General features: G+C 42.8%; 1 protein-coding gene across 11 annotated transcripts in view; it reads left to right on the top strand.

The window, feature by feature from the left end:
* The window catches only part of CC2D2B (coiled-coil and C2 domain containing 2B), a 143605-nt gene that overhangs the window by 68211 nt on the left and 50794 nt on the right, over positions 1–24600 (top strand). For all 11 annotated transcript variants that reach the window (XM_053305371.1, XM_053305368.1, XM_053305376.1 and 8 more), the window contains 9 exons: positions 3996–4117; positions 12191–12368; positions 13535–13685; positions 14187–14334; positions 15194–15332; positions 16782–16985; positions 19718–19810; positions 23187–23281; positions 23649–23819. In XM_053305371.1, the coding sequence (XP_053161346.1) occupies positions 3996–4117; positions 12191–12368; positions 13535–13685; positions 14187–14334; positions 15194–15332; positions 16782–16985; positions 19718–19810; positions 23187–23281; positions 23649–23819 (1301 nt within the window). The remainder of the gene's footprint in view (positions 1–3995; positions 4118–12190; positions 12369–13534; positions 13686–14186; positions 14335–15193; positions 15333–16781; positions 16986–19717; positions 19811–23186; positions 23282–23648; positions 23820–24600) is intronic.

Consider the following 24600-nt stretch of genomic DNA (forward strand, 5'->3'; position numbering starts at 1 on the left):
GTCCCAGACAGGCTTGCGGGCAGGCAAAAAATGGTGGCGAGGTATGGGGAGAGAAAACAATGACGATGATTGCCAGCGGGTGGGAGAAAAGATGTTGGTGGGGGTGGGGAGAACTAGAGGTGCTGATGCTCTGTGCCCAGCCCTCTTCTGGTTCTCCTGAGGAGTTCAATGTTCCTGTTTCTTCTGATATGAAGGAGCAGGGGGAGTAAATGGATAACCCACATGACTGTATCAAGTGGACTTGTTCCTTACTCTATTTACTAAGGTTTTCCACCCCATATAGCAGTGGTTCTCAACCTGGGTTCCTCCAGATGTTGCTGAACTACAACTCCCAGCATCCCCAGCCACAATCAATTGTAACTGAGGATGATGAGAGTTGTAGTTCAGCAACATCTGGAGGAACCCAGGTTGGGAACCACTGCCCTATAGATCTGGAGGTGGCCAAACTTTTGAGCATGACCTGGATAGTGGTTCCAACATTCATAATTAGTGGGTTCTGTGCCTGCGCAGACCAGCTTTGGGAAGAATTCTTAAGCTCCTCACGACGCCAACTGCCCATTGCACGTGACTGCAGTACCCTCTAGTGGTGGTTAGGTGTCTCTATATTCAGTTTCTTTCTGACCGCCATAGCAATCAGTACTCGGAGACTGTTTGCTCCTCGTGAAAAGTTTGGTATTCGTTTAAAAGGCTTTAAAGCTTTTTGAACTTCTGGTTACCGACTCTGACATTTCTTACGGATTACCCTCGGTTTTGGCATTAATGTGGATTCGGCTTGTACTTCTGGAATGGACTTGACTACTCTTTTTCTTAATCCGACGGCTTTGTCCACGATCTCGGACCTCCTCCTCCGACCTAGGAATGGAACAACTACTGATTTCTCAAGATGAGTAGCTTGAGCAAGCCCGGCAAGGCGAGTATATCCAGCAAGACTACTTTTAAACGCTGTACTGGTTGCCGTGGAAAGATCCCCTCAACAGATGGCCATACCCTCTGTTTGTTTTGCCTTGGGGAAACCCATGATACGAAGTCTTGCTCGGTCTGCGATACTTTCAGTAAACAGACTCTTAAGAATTGGGCAGCTTGTCTTAAAGTTTACTTATTGGAAGATGCATTGCTGCCTAAAGCTGCTTCGAAGGCTACGACACCGGGTCCTGCGCCTGTAGCGCAGTCTAAAGACCCGGGAAAGTCGAGGAAAATCTCGGCTTCTAGCACCTCGACATCGGGTGCCACGACATCAAGGGCCACGACGTTGAGTGCTTCGGCTTCAGACCCCTCTTCTACATTTAAAAGACCAGAGGATCGATGGTCCAGCCTGAAGAGAAAGCACAAAGACACTTCGGAGCACTGTTCAACCCATAAGAAGTCTAAGCACAAACATTGGGACCAAGGAGTGGAGCTTAACCCTTCGCCATCGGGCCTACAGGATTATGTGATCCCTCGGTGTCGAGCGGCTTCCTTGTCTCCGGCTCTGACGCCCTATCAGTCGCCGCTGACTCCTGGGCCCCGAAGTCAGGGCACTCGACATCGTGAGCAGTCGGCATCGAAAGAGTCCAGGTCGGATCCGGAGGCTCGACACTGTGATGAGGTTACAGTGACCATACCCGTGACTCACCCGTTGACATTGAGGGCGTCGACATCGAAGGCTGCGCCGGAGTCAATGGTCGCAATCATTTTGGACACGGAGCTCGATGCCGACCCCGACATCGAGGAAGGTACGACGTTGATGGATCCTAGCATGGCAGAGGTGATTGTCCCGGTGCCTTCCCCGATGACGCCTGATGGGAGGAACGATCAAGATGCTAGCCGCCTGACCTGCATGCTACACTCTGAGGAAAGTACACCCTCAACTGGGACCTTTGCAGGTTTTTGCGAGGCTGACTAACTTCCTGGACTAATTCCTAAGACACCTTCTCCATCGGCTAAAGGTACACCGGTTACAGGACTCCTTCCCGCTGGTGGCTGGGGTGACTCGGTGAGGATACCGGGCGGAGACTTATTTAGGGAATGGTTACAAGAGAAGGAACAGACCCCGAGAGTGAGTAGACAGACGGCTGTGCAGATGGCTATAATGCCAGTGCAGCGCACGGAGATAGCTGTTCAGGCTTCAGTGCCTTTACCACAACAGTGTTCCGCTTCGCTTCAGGCTAATGTGCCGCAGATAACGCCGCTTCCCACATCCACCCTACACCAAGTGGCAACTCAGACGGTGCATACTCATGTGCCGGTGCGTGTGACCTCTACTGCTGTGGGCAATTCACCTGTTTCTTCTGATGACGGTGGGGATGAAGATACAGAGGATGATTACACCTCTGATTCTACTGTGGCTGATCCAGACGACCCAGAGGCACCTGCTCTCCCTGATCCAGATTCTGATGTTGCGGATGTGCCTTCGACGTCGCCTAATGAGGAGATGAAGGGCTATCATCAGCAGGTAGCTGAGATGGCTCAAGTCTTGGGTCTTTCTCTGAAAGAGAAGACCACTGACTTGGAGGACCCAGTTTATAACATGATGGGATCGGCTTCTGGATTAAAACCGGTGTACTTACCTATGCTGCCTCATATCTCCAGAGTGGCTAAATCGGCTTGGGAGGTGCTCCAAACTTCAACACCCACCTCGAAGCGTTTAGAGGCGCTTTATCGCGTCCAGGAGGAAGAGAATGCTTTTTTAGTGCATCACCCTGCTCCAAATTCTTTAGTAGTGGATTGTGCAGCAACGTCTAAAGGTGGCAAACGACACACCACACCTGTGGACAAGGAAGGCCGTAAATGGGATGTCCTGGGAAGGCGCACATATTCGACTGCGTGCTTGTCTATCAAAATTGCCAACTATGTGGCTTGTCGAGCTAGATATACGCATTCCTTATGGGAGGCGTTATCCGATCAACATGCGAAACTGGAACCAGGAGAGTTTATTAAAAGATTTGAGGCGGTGTTTGCGAAATCTACTGCGGCTACCCGTCAGCAGTTGGCTAATGCAAAGCATTTAGCTGAGTCAGAATCCCAGACATTGACATCGTCCATTGTTCTAAGAAGGCATGCCTGGCTGCGGGCTACTGGTCTCCAGCAGCATATGAGAGATCGTATTGAGACTTTTCCATTCGATGATGTGGGCTTGTTTTCAGACAAGACCGGCGAGAATATGGAGCAATGGAAAAAATTGCAAATCACCGCGCGAACATTCACCAACCAGCGCTATTCTAACAGATATCGCCCATATAACCAGTACAATCAGTACCAGAAGTGGCAGGGCAATTACCGAGAGGCCGATACCACTGCCCTATAGATTTGGAGGTAGCCAAACTTCTGAGCATGTTTTGAGTAAGGCACAATGGACTACCCTAGCCAAAGCATGTCCTGTCCATTGTTTGGCCAATAAGTGTAATGCCCTGCTAGGAAGCATCATAAAGCTCCTTCGTGTCCCTGTGACCAATGCACTAGTGGTAGCCTTGACACCATCCACAGTGATACCAGCAAATTGCGAAGTGAGGCCCCAAGATCTGTGAGACAATAAATGCGGCCCAAAGATCTGTGAGACAGAAGGTTGAGGTGGCTCTGTTGGTCCTTAGAAGCCTTGGCTGCTACCTCCAGGAAGTCTCTCACCAACTCCATGTTTTCCAGAGCAGTCTATGTCTGGGCAGAGGAATTGGCATATTGCGAGTCCCCCTACCTCACCCCCACACAAGGTAGTTAAGAAAATTATGTGCTCAGCTGCACTCATGGATTGATATTTCTTATCAGCATTATTTGTGCTTGCAGGTTTTGGGGGTTGAGGGGTGATGTTGTTCTTCCTGCCTGGTCTGGGAGGGCAGGGTGACCCCTTGCTTTGGAAATGTTTCCTGTGAAGAACACTGCCTACTGTTCCAGGTGGAGGTGCCATCCTTATGGTTTTGAATGTCCTCTGGGAGTCTCAGAAAATAGAAATTTACTCTAAGAAATTTCCTTTTAGTTTGAAATACTGTTTGAGGTGCAGTGAAATTACTAAAATTGACTTCTAGGGATGCTTGGATTCAACTTATGCCTTTCTAAGCTCAACAAACTTTGAAGAGATGAATGGACCTCTTTTCATGCCCCGTCTTGCCTTCACAACTGAAATAACAGCAACAGACCTGTGTTCTCTGTGAGTAGCAGGTTTCCTTTCTTAGTTTTGCAAAGCTTCTGTGTTTCCAATTCATTTCTTCATTAAGGCAGGATTTATTTTTAAGTTAATTGAGTAGTATCCTGCAATGACCATAAAGTAAATAACACTGAAATAATTAAAAGATTTGGATCGTTGCATTAATAAGGAATGGGTTCTGCGCCTGTGCAAGGATCTTGTGGGTAGATTGACTAGCTTCTTATGATGCTCACTCTGCCCTACATGTGCTTTGCACTTCCATTGAAATCGGCAGTTGGGGGTGCAATTTTCTCAGTTTATTTTGGACCGCCAAAGCGGCAACACCTTGTTGCCGGCTCCTCAGTTCAACTAGATTCAATTGACTGAAAAGAAAAGTTAAGATATTAGTTTGTTGTTCCTATTTGACTTTGGACTGCACTTGACTCTTCTATTGTGAATCAGACTGGTTTTGGCTGTTCAGGACAGAGGCTACTGCCTTGGGGGGTGCCTTTTATGGCAGTGGAGACCAAGAACACGTTTAAACGTTTTGTGGACTGCTGGGCTAAATTGCCATTGACTGACTACCATGACTGATGTTTGCTATGCTTAGGTGAACCACATAACCCGGCAGCTTGCAAAATATTCTGTTCTTTTTCCAAACACTGCTAACTGGGCAAAGAGGCATCTTTTTAACATGGTGATTCTTTTTATTTAGCAGGAGGAAAGTAACTGGCCCTCTCCACCCCCAGCACAGTACCTCCAGTGACTGTTGCTGGTGTTTACCATGTTTCTTTTTAGATTGTGAGCCCTTTGGGGACAGGGATCCATCTTATTTATTTATTATTTCTCTATGTAAACCACTTTGGAACCTTTTGTTGAAAAGCAGTATATAAATATTTGTTGTTAAAAATCGGGCGCTGTGACTCCATGTGGCACTTTATGATGATGCACTCCATCCTCTGACACAGAGACCAAATTACCCCTCAACATCAGGATCGAGATCAGGCTCGATGTCGGAGCTGACATTGAGCACACAAGGTACTGCGAAATTGCCGATGTTCAAGAGGCCGAAGGAGGTCTCGAAGTCAACTCATCGGCATAAGGGCAAGAAGAGGAGGCACTCCTCGGATGAGGAGACGGATTCTCCTCTGAGAAAGAAGCATCATACCAAGTTGAAAACTAAGGGCAGTACACCTTCTCTCATGGTACTACAAGGCTATAGCCCACCCTCAACATCAGCAGCGACTCCGTCAATGTCAATGGAATGGCCCTTGAGGTCAGCATTGGAAAATTTGACATCAACATCAACTGTGATACCAACCATGGGCTCTATGGAAGCTGATCTTTATTATACAGGCACAGTGTCGACGTCAGTACCGACTGCTCCTTCGGAAATGACTACGACATCAACAGCCATGCCGTAGGGCTTACTTCACATGCCGTGTCAAGTGGCTCCACCCAAGAGAGTCCTACTGTTGTCCCCGGCTCAAACGCTGGTGCAGTCCCCGTCAACTCCCTTATGACAGCAGCCTTTGGACAGAGGGGACTCGGCTGATGTTTCCACTTAGCATCCTCTGTATGATGAAGTCTCTTTGGATCCGAACACTGCGACAACTTTACTAACTATGCTAGATTCTTCAAACAGCATCCCATTGAGGACAACTTTCCATGGCTTTTTAAGTAGTGGTCTCAACATCAACCCGAATGTTGAGGAGATTCTGGTGTCTGCATCTAAAGCACCATTGATGTCGTCTATGTGAATTACTACGACTATGACTGTGATGCCTATATGTATGATGTTGCCTTTGCATGTTCCAGATCCTTCAGTGCCGAGATCTTTTGGGCTGCTCTCTCAACTGTCAGAGTCAACTACGATGTCTACATTTGCTTCATTAGCATGAAAATCACCAATGCAGTATGTGAGCCCTCAGGGGCTCTTGCAACAGAGCATGCTTGGCCAACAGGTCACAGACAGATCACACATTCTTGTGGTTTTCACCACACTCCAACAAATGTATTGCCTGAAGAATATGCGGAATTCCAACTATAGAAGGCACAGCATGCTTTGCAGCAGCCTCTGTTAGTGGCTACTGGAGGACAAGTGGGTTTGCAGCAACCCAAAACCATTGTTGGCTATATACCGCAACCCAAGACTACCACTAGTACTGCTACTGTGTCTGTCACTTGCCAAACTATGGCTGAGGAGACATGTTACCCGGTGCTACCAGAGTGGCCTCCTACACCTGTGCAGCCTCTTCCAGCGACTCCAGAGATGCTAGTGTTGCCGCTGGTAAAACAATGTGTCCATCAGAGCCAAAAAAGAAGAAAGGAAAGAAAGCGCCTCCAGTGGCACCTCCAATAGAGAGTGCTGGAGGTTGTTATTTGTCTGAATCTACAGAACCAGATTCAGATGGGTCTAGCCATCCTTACGATCCAGATCTGCCATTGGATGTGCCACCAAAAACATTTACTTCGCCCTCTGAAGAGCTAAAGGCCTATCATGCCCAAATCATGGAAATGGCAGAGGTGCTGGGCTTGGACTTAAAACAACCGGAGACTGATTTGAAGGACCCAGTCTACAACATGATAGCAGCCTCCAAGACATCACATCCAGTAGCACTCCCAATGCTGCCTGTGTTTAGTAAGGTGTTGGAGATGGAGTTCCAGTGTATCGACCTTTTGCACCAACTATCCTAATGACCACTAGGGGCATTGGGAGTAGAGATTGTGAGTAAGAGTCTCCCTAACTGTTCTACCTGTCTCTACTCTATGACTCTGGAACTGACTCTTCCACACTTCCTGTGTTGAGTCACAATCCTTCCTTTCCTCCTAGAGAGAAGATGGAAACATCTCTCTCCTTCCTTATCTATTCATTATGTAGTCCTTTAGATTAGGTTTAGGTCTTTCCTATCCAAGTGTACTTAACCAATAAATACTTAGTATTTAGTTCTATAAGAATCTCCATGTGTTTTATCTAAATAGCTTCAACAACTAGACCATCCTCTGCTACCTACTCTGTAACTGGAGTGTGTGCTCATTCCTTAATGCTCTTCTGTTTTACCTTCTGGGGGTAAAAATTAACAACCCTCAACATAAAGCAGTGCCATCTGCTTGGGAGGTGCTGCAGACCTCCACACCAACATCAAAACAGTTAGAGGGCTTATATAGAATTCAAGAAGAAGATAATGCGTACCTCTTACAGCACCCAGTGCTGAACTCATTAGTTGTTGATTGTGCATCCATGTCTAAGTTGGGCCGCCGCCATACTACACCTTCTGATAAGGAAGGAAGGTAGATAGATGTTATGGGAAATATTATCTATTCCACCTCAAGTTTGGCTATATGTATAGTTAATTATGCGGCTTGCTTAACCAGCTACAATCATTATTTGTGGGACGCGTTGGTCCAGGACTCTACTGCAATGAGCCCGGAGGGATTTCAGGACAGATGTGCAGAGGGTACGAGAAAACTACTGCCATCACTAGGCAGCAGCACAGCACCTTGAAGCATTTAGCCAAGACTGAATCACGGGCCATGGTAATGGCAGTGACAATGCTCTGTCATGCATGGTTGAGATCCACAAACCTATAACATGATATGCGTGACCGTGTAGATAACTTGGAGTACGATGGGAAAGGCTTGTTCAGTGAGAGCATGGATTCCACTATGGAGTCATTAAAAAAGTTGAAATACTCATCTAAGACTTTTATGGCTTTGGCCTTTGTCCTCTATGTCCTATGCAACATCGCATTACCTCCCATATGGAAAACACTAGACCAATTATAGGCAACAAGAATGGAAAGAGTTTCAGCCAGTGGCCAAAAGGCCAGAATACCAGGTCTGCTAAGGACCAAAACAAGCAGGCTCTTTGACCTGCTCCACCGTCCACCACAAACAGAACAACACCATCAACCATCTGCTAAAGCACACAACACCTGCTTTGCAGTTGCCATAAATTCCATCAAACTGGCAAAATTCCATCAAACCACATAACATCAGACCAGTGGGTGCTCAGAATGATCAAGACTGGTTATGCTTTAGAGTTCAAGAGTATGCTCCCGTTCTCAGTCATAAGATACACAAGGGCAACTCCTATGTTGCTGGAGCAAGTGCAGGTGATTTTGGAGAAAGAGGCGATTATCCCTCTGTGGTGGACGGAGAGGATGTCTGGATTTTACTCCTGTTAATTTGAGATCCCAAAGAGAGATGGGGGAATTCAGGCAATCATGGACCTTCAAGGGCTCAATTGGTTTGTGTGGGCATGCAAGTTCAGAATCACGATGTTGCAAGGAATACTGCTTCTCCTATGCATGGAGGAGTGGGTGGCAACATTAAATTTGAAGGATACATACTTCTATATAGGAATTCAAGAAAACCACTGCAAGTACCTGCGATTTACAGTGGGAGATGCAGTGTACTAATATATTGTTCTCCCCTTTGGGTTGTCAACAGCCCTGCGTGTGTTCACAGAAGTCATGGCAGTAGTGGTGGCACACTTATGGGCAGAGGGTGCCATGGTTTTTCCATTTTTAGACAACTGGCTTCTGGTGGGGGATGACATAGAAAGGTTACTTTTGCAGATGTGCTATGTATTACAACTGCTGCAGGATCTGGGCATCAGCGTCAACGGGAAGAAGTCAAACCTGGAACCACAAAAACACATAAGTAACATCGGGGCAATTCTGGATGTGCAATTAAAAAGAGCAGTCTTACCAATAGAGTGATATCAGCAAATCAAAGATCTGGTTTGCCTTTTCAATGGAGCTCCAATACAACCTGCCTGCAGTGTACAGAGGTTGATGGGGTTAATGGCATCCTGCAATGCGACTGTGCTATACATACATCTCTGGATGTGGCAGCTGCAGATGTGGTACCTCAGATACTTCTGCCCCAATGCAGACAGTCAACAGAAGTTCCACAAGGGGTCCTACAGTCTCTACGCTGGTGGACTGTGGAGGCCAATCTGCTGGTCAGCGTCTCTTTTCAGACCCTGACCCTCACACAGTGGGTAACGATGGATGCATCCCTCTTAGGGTGGGGGACACATTGTGCCGAGCATTAGGTGCAGCGCTTGTGGATGGTGCAACAGCTATATCAACACATAAATTAATTAGAGCTACTGGCTGTGTTTATGGCACTGAAGGCATTTGAATCCCTGCTATGCAACAGGGTGGTGCAGTTCCAACTCGACAACACCACGGCCGTAGCATTTCTCAACTGGCGAGGGAGGGGGAACAGTCTCCCGTTCCCATTGTACCTTGAGTCTACAGATGTGGGAATGGTGCATCTGTCACAGTGTGTACCCTCTGGCCATACACATCTGCGGTGTGGACCATGTGCCGGCAGACAACCTCAGCCACTCCATGCAGCACTACCAGCACCACGAATGGGAGATCAACAGCATCTATCTGAGGCAGGTGTTTGACTCTTGGGGACATCCGACTGTGGACTTGTTTGCTACTGCTGCCAACAAGAAGTTTCCGGAATATTGCTTGTGTGCCGATGTCGTGAGAATATCGCTGGGGGACATGTTCCAACATGCGTGGAACAAAGGGCTCCTTTACCTATTTCCACCTCAGCCACTTATCAACCATGTACTGGCACAGATTAGGAGTGTGCACGGACCGGTCCGGTGCCATACAAAAGGCCTCCGGACCGGTCTGGAATTCGGCTGGTCCAGTGAGTGTGTCTTTAAGAGGGGGTAGTACTTACCCCCCCGCCGCCGCTCTTCCCCCTCCGGCGCTGGGCTTTCCAAAAACGTTCTTGGGCGGCAGGGTTCCTCCATGCTGCCCCTGCCCCTGTCATTGTCTTCAAAGAGTTAACAAGTAGAAAAAGCTGGTGCCACGCATGTACCCTTTGCGGCGCGCACGTGCCCGTTGTGGAAACAAGCACGCGCGCTGTGAAGGGCGCATGCGCAGCGCCAGCTTTTTCTACTTGTTAACTCTTTGAAGACAATGACGGGGGCAGGGGCGGCAGGGAGGAACCCTGCCGCCCCAAGAACGTTTTTGGAAAGTCCAGCACCGGAGGGGGAAGAGCGGCGGGGCGGGGGGGGGGTAAGTACTACCCTCCCCTTAAAGACACACTCCCCCCAGTGCTGGACCACGCCTCCGTGGTTCCGTGCACATCCCTAGCACAGATCATGTAGGACGAGACAACTGGCATTCTAGTGACGCCATGGTGGCCTTGTCAGCCATGGTTCACACCGCTTCTCAAACTCTTAAAGGGGACTTAACACAAATTTCCTCTCTGACCAGATCTCCTGGTGCGAGACAGCGGAGTAGTGCAACATCCAAATGTAAGAACTCTGCGGATGACAGCATGGAGAGTCAGCTTCTAAGGAAAATCCTTATTAACAATAGAAGGCCATCAACCAGAAAGAACTATGGTTCCAAGTGGAAAAGATTTAAGGAGTATGCGCGCAAGCAAGGTTGCCTTCCCAGTAAGGCAACACTGAGACAAGTTTTACTTTATATGATCACTTTGGAGCTCACAGGATTAGCAAATGTGTCCCTCAAGGTACATCTGGCTGCTATATCATCGAAGCATAAGGGATGAGATGGCGCTACTGTTTTCTCTCATCCAGACTGCAAAAAATTTCTAAAGGGCATGAACAACTTATATCCACCAATAAGAAAGTCAGTGGAGCAGTGGAGTTTGTCTTTGGTTTTGTCAGCACTCATGGAAAGCCCATTTGAACCTCTGAATGAGGCTTCCCTTCAAGTGGGTCACCTTGAAGACGGTGTTCCTTATAGCAATCACAACTGCGAGACGTATTAGTGAACTGATGGCATTATGCATGGACATTCCTTATACTCAGTTCTATCCTCATAAGTAGTCATGTGATTGGATCTGCAGTTCTGTCCTAAAATAGTGACTGAGTTTCATTTAAACCAAGATATTACTCTACCTAACTTTTTCGGAATCTGGAGTCACCATTGGAGAAGGCACTGCATTCTCTGGATGTGAGACAATCTAGAAAACACCAAGACTATTAGGAAGACAAAGAAGCTATTTGTGGCCTACAAAGTAAAGATTGTGAGCCCTTTGGGGACAGGGATCAGTCTTATTTATTTATTATTTCTCTGTGTAAACCACCCTGAGCCATTTTTGGGAAGGGCGGTATAGAAATTGAATGGATGAATGAATGAATAATCATAATCATAATTTAAGCTGCAGGGTGTAGATCCACCACTCACCGTACAGGCACATTCAACTAGGGCATATGCATCCTCGGCAGCACATCTGTCTGGGATCCGTATGGCTGATATTTGGGTGGCTGGAACATGGTCATCACAGCAGCCGTTCATTAAACATTATGCCATTGATCTGCAATCTGCTGAGCAGGCAGGCATTTGGGAGGAGTGTTTTAAAATGGGTGCTGCCATAGGCTTCAGGGACTACTGTGACTGCCACCATGGTTGGAAGCTGGTTAATCACCCATTTCTTATTAATACAACAGATCACGATCCAGATAAACAGGTTGCTCATCTGTAACTGATGATCTGGTAGTGATCCATTGTATTCATAAGACCCGCCCGAACCTCCCCACAGCAGTAGAAGTAGTACAATGATTTAAGAAGACCAAACCCAGTATAGACACTGGTCTGCAAGAAACTGAGAAAATAGCACCCCCAACTGTGCTTCAGTGGAAGCACAGAGCACGTGCAGGGTAGTGTGGATGTCATGAGGGGCTAGTCAATCTACCTACGAGGTTCCTGCGCAGACTTAGAACTCATTCCTTATGAATTCAACAGATCACTACCAGATCATCAGTTACAGGTGAGCTACCTGTTTTTTAAATCATTTGATCTGGATTTTTAAATATTCAGAACATTTATAATACTGATAAAAGATAATACTGAACTAGATGGACCTATGGTCTGACTCAGTATATGGCAGCTTTCTGTGTTCCTAATTAAAAACATTTTAAACATTTAAAATAATGTTTAGTGTACTGAGGCCAAATATATCAAATTCACAAATAAGTGCTTTGATTTACTGATCAAACTAGCTTCTCAGTTGTTGTGTAGTTGTCCACTTAAAGTTTAATCCTATATTTCACTTTCATCTGTATGGTTTGTATTCCTGTATGTTTAGAGATGAACAGAAGAGAAGAGAAAAAGTTCAAATGGAGAAGTACTTCATTAAAATATATTACAACAATAAATTGGTCTCCTGCACTTCAGAAGCTCCTCTTCAGCATGATTTTAAAATCATATTCCACCAAATATTTAGAATTCAAGTATTAAACTGGCCTGAATCTCTCCGATTAGAGGTATGAGTGTTTAGATGACTTGTAGCACAAAAGCAGGCCTTAGCTAAACCAAATTCTATACTCTTAGGGGAAAGCGTTGGACAAGATTACACTTACCCAGCATTCTTTGTGTGCCTTCCAAGATGGCACTGGGGCTTGAGAGGGCTTCGTTTCCTTTCAAGTAGCCCCACCAGCTCTGGGCAAAGTGCAGCATGGCATTGTGGGAACGGTCACTTCCACACAGTGCCAGGAACTGTGCAGAGTATTCTGCTTTGGTCAAAACTTTACACAGGCCTAAGAAACAATTAGGGAGCCACCACTGGCTTGTGGGCCTTGCAGTGAAGGACACTAGTATAGTTTCTTTTTGCATGTTGTGGAGTGTACTGAGAGAACATACAGTATGCACATTAATTTTGATAACATGTATATTGTAGGAAATTCTCTGTGGTGAGAGAATCCCTTGCTCAATATAGCAGAGTGCACAGAGGCACAACACAGTGGTAGATTAGTTAGGCATGCGTGTTTGCTGAGAGTAAAGTAACTTGGAGCCAATTCATAGTTTCAATTAATATAAAAGGCATTTATTAAGGAACTCCATTCTAGATAGGAAAGTGAGGGGTTTGGATCTCTAATCTATCTATCTATCTGGATGCAGATGGATTCTGCATCCTCTCTGCACATTTGGTGCAGGGAGAGAGACTTGCCATGTTGCAAGGTAGGCAGCAAGGTAGCGAGAGAGAGAGAGAGGAAGAAGGAAGTTGAATCCCTGAGATTAGCAATCTACATTTCAAAGGGATAGCATCAGAGCAGTGGAGAAGGGATGACCAGTGTCTTGACTCTCTAGCCCTCTGATTTACTAATCTGTCCTCCACTGTCTGAGGCAAAGAGACAGCGCAAAGTCCTTTAACTTTCCAACATATATTTTATAGATGAGTATAAAGTTAGATCAGTAGGAATGGAGTTCCTTAGCACATTGTGCTGGTGTTCCAGTGAGGTACACATGTACAGCTCTATTTTGTACTAGCTCTATTTTTATAGTGTTAACTGTTGGTGGTTTTTGTATATAAAATTTGAGTTTCTTTGTATATTCTTTTATTTCCTTGCTGTGTACTACTGTTTTAGAGATCCTTCATGTGACTCAAGCTGATCTTCCTTTTTTTAACAGTGCATGTTTTATTTAATTTTAGGTTTTTGAATCAAATAAAAATACAACTTTGTTGGCCAAAGTGTACTTACCTCTTCCTGATAACTTTAACTTGAAAAGCAAAGATGTTTTGGAGGAGGCAGAATTTAGTTGTGAACAGCAAGTGAAGCCTTCAGATGGGGCAGTGGGAAGCAGTAAGTTAATCATGTACATTGCATTTATTATATTTTTGCCCCGCCTTTCAGTAAAATGAATTGCATCCAGTTAGGCTGATTCAACAGCATGACTGCAAGATATCATCCTGCCCAGTCCTTGCATTCTTAAACATATAGATCTGTTGCCATCACCACCAGTTTGGCTCTAATCCTAAAGATTTTCATTGACATAACTGTATTCAGTATGCTTGATCTGAGTACTTGTTTGCTAGCACAAGAAATCCTAGAATCAGGCCAGCAACCATGTATATAGCAGCTGTCCTCAAGTCACTAACTTCAATTGAACAATGCAGAGTAGGGATTTTTGGAAATGTTAGCTATAGTTGTGATTAAACTTCACGTTTGTTTTTACATGTGTATGAGACAACTTAACCATAGCAGCATAAATGCTGATGAACAAGAACAACCTAAGCAGCATTATAAGTATTTTTAGGTGACTGTTAATAAAAATTCTTATTTCAATTATATTATGTGTTACAGATGTACTATTTTTTCTTGATGAAAATGAAAAAGAAGAGCTATGTCTTCTGATATCGGGAAAATTAATATATTCTCTATCTTGGGCAGCTGATGATAGAGGCATTCCTTTAGCACCTACAGTTCAACATGCACATTTTGCTTGCAACAGGTAAGGTAAAGTGTGCCATCGAGTCAGTGTCGACTCCTGGCGACGACTGAGCCCTGTGGTTGTCTTTAGTAGAGTACAGGAGGGGTTTACCATTGCCTCCTCCCGCACAGTATGAGATGATGCCTTTCAGTATCTTCCTATATCACTGCTTCCTATATCTCTGCATACCAATGGGGATTCAAATCGGCAATCTCTGGCTTGCTAGTCAAGTCATTTTCCCGCTGCGCCATTAGGTGGCTCCTTGTAACAGGTAAAGGTAGAGTGTGCCGTCAAGTCGATTTTGACTCCTGGCGCCCGCAGAGCCCAGTGGTTTTCTTTGGTAGAGTACAGGAGGGGTTTACCATTGCCTCCTCCCGTGCAGTATGAGATGATGCCTTTCAGCATCTTCCTGTATCGCTGCTGCCAGATATAGGACCAGCAGGGATTTGAACTGGCAACCATGACTACAATGGATCACTTCCAGATCTTAAGTTACAGGTAAGCAGCCTGTATTTCTGCTTGTTAGTCAAGCATTTCCCCGCTGCACCACTTAAGGTGGCTCTTGTAACAGGTAGCAAGGTGTATATATTAGATATCACTGTTAGTTGTTTACTGAATAGAATTTTCTATTTGTATTTTTAGGAAATAGTTATATTTTCATTTTTGATTTGATTTTGCTAAAATTGCCGGCATAGGAAGAGACTACAATTTTATTATTTTCTGTGGTTTCTTGCCCCATTTCCCTTCCAATTATGGTTTGAGGAAAAGCTGAAGCTGATAGTATCTAGACATGTTTGCTGAATTGTTGTTAACCAATTTTAATTGGATAAAGTTGAACATCATAATGATATTAATTTTCCCTTTAATGCCTTTTTTTTAGTGTGTCAAGGATTATGGATGCAAGAAAAGGAACTGGAATTTGGTTGCATTCTGACATACAGAAACTGATAGATAGGGCAAAAGAAGTCAATATTGATCCAAATGATCCTGATTATTCAGATTTGGTTGAGTTAATTATGGTAATAATAAAAATAATAATTAATAATATAATTTTGGTATCTATACATTAAACTTGCTTTTGTATATCGGAAACTAAGGAATTGCTGAAAATGCTGACCTGATGGCTATCAGAAAAAGGAAAAAAGAAGCTGAATCGTACTGATTTCATAATCATTTTTTACAATATCAAAAGTTATGACTGACAAACTTGTTTAGTATTTGTAGGCAACAGAGTACAGGAGATAATTTTTCTTCCATTCTTCATGATCGTATATTTATTTTACATATTTGAGTTAGTATAATCTCTGTTCCTATCTTTCCCTTTTAAAAAATCAATTATCACTTTCTCTTTCTTTAATTCCTCTAACCGCACAACTCTCAGGGACATATTTTTGTGTGGCATAGGGTGCTTATGGGGAAAGAAGAGATTGGGGAATCAATCTCTCTCTCCCCCCCGCCCCCGTGCCTGACACTGTGCAACTAAACAAAGCCCTCCACAGCCCGGACACTCTCTTAGGATGTCAGCCAGTATACCACTACTTCTCCCAAGCATCTGGGTGAAGGAAAAGACCTTCATGTCTTGATTGTGAATACCCAGAGGTATCTGTTGGAAACTCATTTCTGAGTTTCTATGAATACATTAATCTTGATCTAATCCACCAAGGCAATTTGTTGTTTTGTTCTTATGTTCATGTCATATGTTACAGCAGAATGCAACAATTACCAGCCAAAGAAACAGGTGGGAAAACTTCTCCCTGATTCCAAGTAATGATTATCAGAAATACGCTGACAGTGGAAAAAGGACTCACTTGCCAAGTTCCTCAGTAAAAAGTTTTCGTAGCAGTTTTGCATTAGTTCCACTATTATAACACAAAACCTATTTTTAAACATATAAGATGAAAACAAGAAATGTTTTAATTGCATTGTATAATGCAAAAAATGTTTTATTTCCCCCCTGCCTATTAAATGGCATATAGCAGCAATAACTTATATGGTACAGAATTTGCTGTTTGCTGTAATGTTCTGACATCACATTCTTGTACTTTTATTATGAAGTATGACTTGAATGCGAAAGAGCTGAAGACATGAGTCTGTATCGTATCAGTAACTTTCTGGGAAGGTCAGAAGTATATCTGTCATACAATATGAAAGAGGCAATCTTGGGGGATATTTTGTTAGCAAGACTGGATAGAAATTACAGAAAGCCATAATATTTAGTACAAAACAATGCAAATGACCGGGAACAAGGTCTGCAAGATCTATTTATCTTTCTGATGTGCAGAGCTTTGTATGCCCAACCCTTCTTCAAATAGTTTTGTATTTTTTAATCTAACTGGCAAGTAGAAGGAGATAATATTAAAAAGAATGCTTAAAGCAGTAAAATATGTAGCGATTTTACAAATAGCAAAATTGATTTGCTGTACTTAACAATTTAAATATTCCAAGTTATGTTTTTCATTCTCTAACAGTATGCAAAGTTTCAGGAGCAAAGCGATTCAAAATACTTTCGTCTTGAACAGCTGCAAGAAGAATTTAACTTCGTTACTGAGGAAGAGATTAAAAATTGTAAACGTTTCCAGCTGTTGCAGCTGAGAAGCTTAGGACAGTTAGGTTTCTACTGTTTTCAGCAAATTCCTCTCCATGACAGAGAGATACCAGACAGTATCTTCCAGGTATTTCAGTTTAACAGCAAATGTTGATCTTTATTTACCTTAATTGTGCTGTTACACTGAGCATGTATATAAATATAAATCACTTTATCATAAAGTAGTGGCTATATGCTACTAATATCCTGACTTTTGAGGATTGTAGTTTTACATTTACAATATCTTTGCATGTTCTGATTTTAAGTCATGTGCTACCAACAAGTATAAAATTGGAAAGGTTTCTACTTGTGTCTGCTCACAAGAATTGCAAGTGTGCTAAGAATCTGGGAGTAGTCTGTCATGCTATGTCTTGTCTTATGATTACTAGGAACATATATTTACACCCTTTCCATATTGCATTTTAGTTATTTGAGTCAATGTAGGAGTACTCCTGCTGGCTAACATTCTAAGTATTGGGCCGTTACGCTTCTAGAGCAGTGATTCCCAACCAGGGTTCCTCCAGATGTTGCTGAACTACAACTCCCATCAACCCCAGCTATAATTCATTGTTGCTGGGGATGCTGGGAGTTGTAGTTCAGCAAGGTCTGGAGGAACCCTGGTTTGGAACCACTTTTCTAGAGTGTTCTTCCAAGAAGAAATAGTGGCTGCCATCCTAACTAACCCTAACTGAGCCAACTTGGATTCCATTGTTGGTGCAGAGTCTTTAGCAGAGGTAACCAGTATTTTCTCTTGTGCGGTTATATTGGATCAGTTTCAGTTTGTGACTCGTGAGGACATGAACAAGCTGCTTGGAACTGTGCGTCCTACCACTTGTTCTCTTGACTCTTGTCTGACATGGCTTATATTATCAAGCAGGGAGATTGTTGGAGAGGGCATGGTTGAGATCATAATTGATTCTCTGAGATAAGTTAGGATGCCTCCTTGTTTAAAGGAGGCAATTATTAGACCTCTTTTAAAGAAGCCTACACTGGATCCCTCAGAGTTAGGCAATTATAGGCCTGTCTCCAATCTCCTGTGATTGGCCAAGGTGATAGAGAAGCTGGTGACCTCTCAACTCCAGGCAGTCTTAGATGAAACAAATTATCTAGACCCATTTCAAACTGGCTTTTGAACAGGTTATGGGTGGAGACTGCTTTGGTCGGCCTGATGAATGATCTCCAAAGGGGAATTGACAAAAGGAGTGTGACTCTGTTGAGCCTTTAGGATCTCTGAGCAGCTTTCAATACCATCAACCATGGTATCCTTCTGGATCGCCTGTGGGGACTGGATGTAGGGGGCACTGCTTTGCAGTGGTTCTGCTCATACCTCTCAGGCAGATTTCAGAAGGTATTACTTGGAGACTGCTGTTCTACAAAATGAGAGCTTTTGTATGGTGTCCCTCAGGGCTCCATTTTGTCTCCAATACTTTTTAACATGGACATGAAACCGCTGGGAGAGGTCATCAGGGGATTTGGTGCAGGGTGTTATCAGTACGCTAATAACACCCAGATCTACTTCTCCATGTCAGCTTCATCAGGCAATGGCATAACTTCCCAAAATGCCTGCCTTGAGGCAGTAATGGGATGGATGCTGGTAACCTCCAGGCTTGACTACGTGGAGCTGCCTTTGTCCGTAGTCCAGAAGCTGCAATTGGTGCAGAATGCTGCTGTCAGATTGGTCTCTGGGACATCCCATAGAGACCACATTATTCCGATTCTAAAAGATCTACACTGGCTGTTGCTACCAATAGGTTTCTGGGCAAAATTCAAAGTGCTGGTTATTACCTATAAAGCCCATAATGGCTTGGGCCCACAGAGAATGCCTTCTTCGTTATGAACCCCGCTGCCTATTAAAATCTTCAGGAGAGGTTCATCTGAGGGTGCTGCCAGCTCATCTGGTGGCGACTCAAAGGCGTGCCTTCTCTTTAGTTGCCCCAGGACTGTGGAATGCACTTCCTCCTGAGATTAGAGCTGCTCCATCTCTGTTGACTTCTAGGAAAAAACTTAAGACACATCTCTTCAAGCTTTTTAATTAGTTGGGTTTTTTAATGGATATTTTAATCTGGTTGTATGTTGTAACTGTTAAATTCTTAGTTTGTTGTGTTCTTTGTTTTATGCTATAACTCACCTAGAGACTTTGGTAGTGGGTGGTATACACATTTATTAAATAAATTAATAATAGCTGCAGGTCAGGAACAGGTATCCTTTCTTACAGAGTGCTTTATGTAGCACATGATAAATGTTAGAATTCTATGATAAATGCCATGATAAATGTTAGAATTCTAATACAGTACTTAGCATTTATATAGTGCATCTCAAGTATTCAGAACATAATTTCATAATCCTTAGAACAGCTTGTGATGTAGGGGTCCCCTTGTTGTAGTTTGGGATGGGGTCTACATATCAAAAGCCTTGTAATGAGTTTGTGCCAGATATGAGATTTGAACTGGAGATTATTTAGGAAAATAAAATATATTCAGTCACATTAATAAATACAGTTATTTAGGAAGTATAATTCTAACTGTGTGGGATAAAATACTAAGAAGTTATGAGAGTCCTCCATATCTAATTAAAAGGCAGAATAGAGTAACTGAAGCAACTTAGGCACTGTGGGCAGTTTCCAGACTGACGCTCCATCAGCAAAAACACCGCCTATAAACTGAAGGAGCATTGTATTCGTGCACAGTCTGCTTGCACAAATTAAAAGCTTCTTCCATTCACAGACAGAGCACTATTCAGGATGCCTCCTGGTCTTCCTGTCTCACAGAACAGTCTAGTAAATATTAATAATTTATTAAAGTAATTTAGTTTTTATTTCAGAAATATGAAGGCCAAGTAGAGAAGGATGTATTGGTGTCAGATGTGGATCCTATTTCTGCACAAAGAAATAGTTCTGCCAGCTTTATTAGAAAGGTATGATACTTTTCATAAATTCAGTGTTAGAAAATGTGTTGCTGGAAATCTGTGTATGTATTTATTACAAATATTTGTATCCCACCTTTTAATTTAAAGTGGTGTTTTAAAACAAATGCCCACTTGTCTATTTCTTTTATGGGTTGGGTGTAGTTAGCACCCATTATGCCCTACCACCCAGCCTACTTTGGTGTCTCTCTAGGACCTACCCATGGGGAACAGTGATTTGAGTTCCCCATTGTTCCCTATGGCTGAATCACTCGATACTGATTTGAGTTGATTTGTTGAAGCAGTTGGCAATGTTTAGATGAATCAATTTGAGTACTTTGTGATTTGATTTGAGCTCAAATTGAATAGCAAAAAATAAATAAATGTGCAAATCTCTACTATCCAGGATGCCATGCCTGTGTAGTGACAAAGATTGTTATTACCGCACCAGCAACAGTCATTAGTTTCAGCACATGCATGTTATGCTTTTGGATGGGACAAAATCTAAATTCCAAAATACAATAGTAATAAATAATTTGACACATAAATGGGTGTCATATTATTAATGGGTGTCATAGGTGAGAGGGTGGGGAATAAACAGAACAGCAGACAAAATTATTCTCTAAAGGAGAAGCTGCTAGTTTTTCTCTACAGATATGAGGAGAGAAGCCAAAGTCAAGAACGATAAAGACCTCAGGAAGGAACTTAATAGGGAATTTCAGAAAGCTGTTAGAAGAAACAAGGAAATTTCCCCCAAAAGTTCTCTGAACTCAGAAGGAAGTTCCAACCTCGAATTGGTATGTTAAGGGATGCCAAAGGACAGATCATTACTGATTCAGAGAAGATCAAACAGAGATGGAAGGCGTATACTGAAAATCTGTACAGCAGGGACGTCAACACCCAAGATATTCTAGAAGTTATTCCCTACTTGCAAGAACCTCTAGTATGGGGAGATGAAGTTAAATCAGCACTCTGGTCATTACTAAGTCAGAAGGCTACAGGAATTAGGAACACAGGAAGCTGCTGTATACTGAGTCAGACCATTGGTCTATCTAGCTCAGTATTGTCTACATAGACTGGCAGCGGCGTGTCCAAGGTTACAGGCAGGAATCTCTCTCAGCTCTATCTTGGAGAAGCCAGAGAGGGAACTTGAAACCATCTGTTCTTCCTAGAGCGGCTCCATCCCCTCAGGGGAATACCTTACAGTGCTCACATGTGATCTCCCATTCAAATGCAACCAAGGTGGACCCTGCTTAGCTAGGGAGACAAGTCATGCTTGCTACCACAAGACCAGCTCTCCTCTCCTAATTGATAGAATAGCTACAGAAATATGGCAGGCAACAGAAGAAGAATCAGTCAAGGCTCCAACCAAACTATGCCAGCAAATTTGAAGAACGACACAGTGGTCAACAGACTGGAAGAAGTCAGTTTACATACCCATACCAAAGATTGACAGATTGCGCAAACCATCACACAATATCCTTAATTTCACATGCTAGCAAATAATGCTCAGGATCATCCAAAGCAGATTAGAGCCCTACATGAAAGGGAAATGCCAGATGTTCAAGTTGGTTTCAGAAAAGGCCAAGGAACAAGAGACATCATTGTCGATGCATGCTGGATAATTGAGAAAGCCAAAGAATGCCAGAAAGAAGACAATATGTGCTTTATTGACCACAGAAAAGCCTTTGATTGCATCAACCATGTCAAGATGTGGAATATCCTAGGGTTAATGGGCGTCCCAGAACATCTCATTGTTCTCATGAAAAACCTATACACAGGACAGGAAGCCACAGTCCAGACAGAACATGGTGAAACAGACTGGTTTGGAAGAAGATGAGCATGGTTTCAAAGTTGGAGAAAGAAACATCAATAACCTGCGCTACACTGATGACACCACTCTGATAGCTGAGAATGCAGATGATCTGCGAGCTCTAGTAATGAAAGTCAAGGAGCACGGTTAAAAAATGGGACTACAACTAAATGTAAAGAAGACTAAGCTAATGACAACGGGTACAGCAACCAGCCTCAGAATTGGTAATGAAGACATTAAAGTGGTGGGTAGCTTCTGCCTTTTAGGATCGACCATCAACAGTAAAGGATCCAGCTGTCAAGAAATACGCCACAGACTAGCACTTGTTAGGGTTGCAATGAAGGCCTTGGAAAGGATATTTAGATGCCGTGATGTTTCTATACCCTCAAAGATTAGAATAATTCAGACAATGGTTTTTCCCATGACACTCTATGGAAGCGAAAGCTGGACTTTGAAGAAGCAAGATAGAAAAAGCATTGACGCTTTTGAAATTTGGTGCTGGAGAAGACTTTTGAGGATGCCATGGACAGCCAGGAAAACAAACAAATGGATTATAGAACAAATCAATCTAGAATTTTCACTCAAGGCACAAATGACCAGGCTCAAACTATCATACTTCAGAAACATTATGTGAAGACCCAACTCCCTTGAGAAGTCCATAATGCTAGGGAAAGTTGAAGGAAAGAGAAGAAGAGGAGGACCAGTAGCAAGGTGGATGGACTTGATCACGACAGCAATGAATAGACCACTGAGAGACCTTAAAGGCCAAGTTGAAGACAGATCATCCTGGAGCGAATCTCTCTATGTGTTCGCTAAAAGTCGACACCGACTTGCCGGCACTTAGTCAGTCAATCAGTCAATCAATAATTGCATCCAAGTTGAGACTCAAGCTACACAAGCCAGTGGCAAATGCTTTTGTTTAAAGTAGGGTATACCCAAGTTCACATATAGTGCAGGGAGTAGAAAACCTGGTTCTAGGAGCCAAAGGGGTGTGTGGGTGAGTGTAGCTGATCCCTCGGTGCAGTTGCAGTGCCATAGCCACTTCTCCAGCTTGGGTCACTTCTGGTATTGGAGAATGACTGAGGAGGAGTTTGGGGAGGAGTCTGTGATGGGGTAAGCTGGGAAGGGGAGGGTCTAGCTCCCATCACCTGCATATCCTTTACCATTATCATTGGCTCATCAAAATAGGCATCGTCTACTCTGTTTAGCAGCAGCTCTCCAGGGTTTCAGAAGGGTGTTTCCCAGTAGTACTTGGAAATGCCAGGGACTGAACCTGAGACCTTCTGTATGCCAAGCAGATCTCTTCCATTGAGCTACAGCAGCCTTCCTCCCAGACACAACCTTTTTCTTTTTTTCCCTTGGGGCTTGAGCTAACAGCTTTGTCCAGTATTATAAGTTTGCTTTGAGCAATGTCTACACTATAAAATGTTCCCTGATTGATCTGTGTTGATTCAGATGATCATTTTCAATGCCTTACGGAAAACAATGTTATGGAGAAATTTTGTTTTTGTAGCCAAAACCATGATGATTTAGTTTCAAATTGCATTTATTAAAATACACCCTTTCCCCCCACAGATGAGACAACTAGTTATGAAACGAATCATGACTATTAGGCACAAATTTAATTTATCAGACATTGTGAATGATTATGAAGAAATTATATCTATGAGGTAATTACAACCTATTTTCAAATGTTTTATTCTTTAAAGATTGAACTTGGTCAAGCATACAGAATAAATAAGCAAATGATTAATTGTTTACAATATCAGTTTTCTACAATATTACATTTCATCAAAATATTAAATATAATTTCAAAGAATATATCAAGTATTAATAATGTGTAATACCAAATTTTATATTCATTTCTATTTACAAGAATTGTGAAGGTAGAAGTACATTAAAATATATTGACATTTCTCAAAACTAAGTTTGCATAACCCTAGAAAAAAACATAGTTACAAACCACCTGATTAAGTTCTATTCTTTTCTTATATGAGCATATGTAGAACTAATCTAAATCACTTCATTTTTTAAAAGCCAATTGAGTAATGCAGTTTTCAAGCTAGGTGAACGCAGAAGACATTTGAAACCACAAAGGAAAGAGAGACGGAAGGTTCCAGCTCAGGCTGTCTCTGATGGAGATGTTAAACTTCTGGTCAGAATATTGAGAGCATATAATATTCCTGCAAGAAAGGCAGCAGCAGCTAAGTAGGTGATTGTAAAGAATTAATAGACTGTAGAGTTCTTGGATAAGACTGTTGATGCTTGCTCCATGTGCTCGAGCAGTTGTGTATAGAAGTTTATAGTCTAGTAGGACATGCCTTGCAATATAAAGTTTCCAGTTAGATATTGCTTAACCTCTAAAATGAGGAAACAAATATAACTGCTACAATTTTTTAGAGAAATATTTCCCGTTATTAATGGTAGCTGAAGTCACTGAATAAATGAAAAAGTTAGACATGTAACTTAAGTAAGTAGGAAATCTGTTTAGAAGAAAATACAGTAAAAGTAAAGTATCATTGCTAGTTAGTAGTATGGGGTAATTTTTTTTTAATGCTTGCACTATTCTAGCTTCTAATTATCAATGATAGTTGGCATTTGTTCAGTTTTTATTTGAAATTCAGCTGTGCTGTGGATATATTTCACTATACAGATGTATAGAAAAGCTTGGTGTGAATGTAAATATTTGGCATATATAATTTAAAAAAAATGCCAAATCTAATCAAATTATTTTACAATCCAAAGCTCTAGTGTATTCTGAAACAAACAAAAATACATTTCATGAGATGATGTCCCTGGGAATAAATGGCCTTCTTTCAAATTTTTTATTATGCAAATAGTTTGGATTATTCAACAGCCCACTACAGCTTGCATGAAACAGATTTTCCTTTCAATTAATATAAATAGTATTTAACAGTCATGAACATAGAGGACAAGTCAAAAAATGCTTACACTATTGTAGTTGCATTGATTTCAGCACTACAATGTG

Source organism: Hemicordylus capensis, chromosome 3, assembly GCF_027244095.1.
Source record: "Hemicordylus capensis ecotype Gifberg chromosome 3, rHemCap1.1.pri, whole genome shotgun sequence".
Taxonomy (NCBI): Eukaryota; Metazoa; Chordata; class Lepidosauria; order Squamata; family Cordylidae; genus Hemicordylus; species Hemicordylus capensis.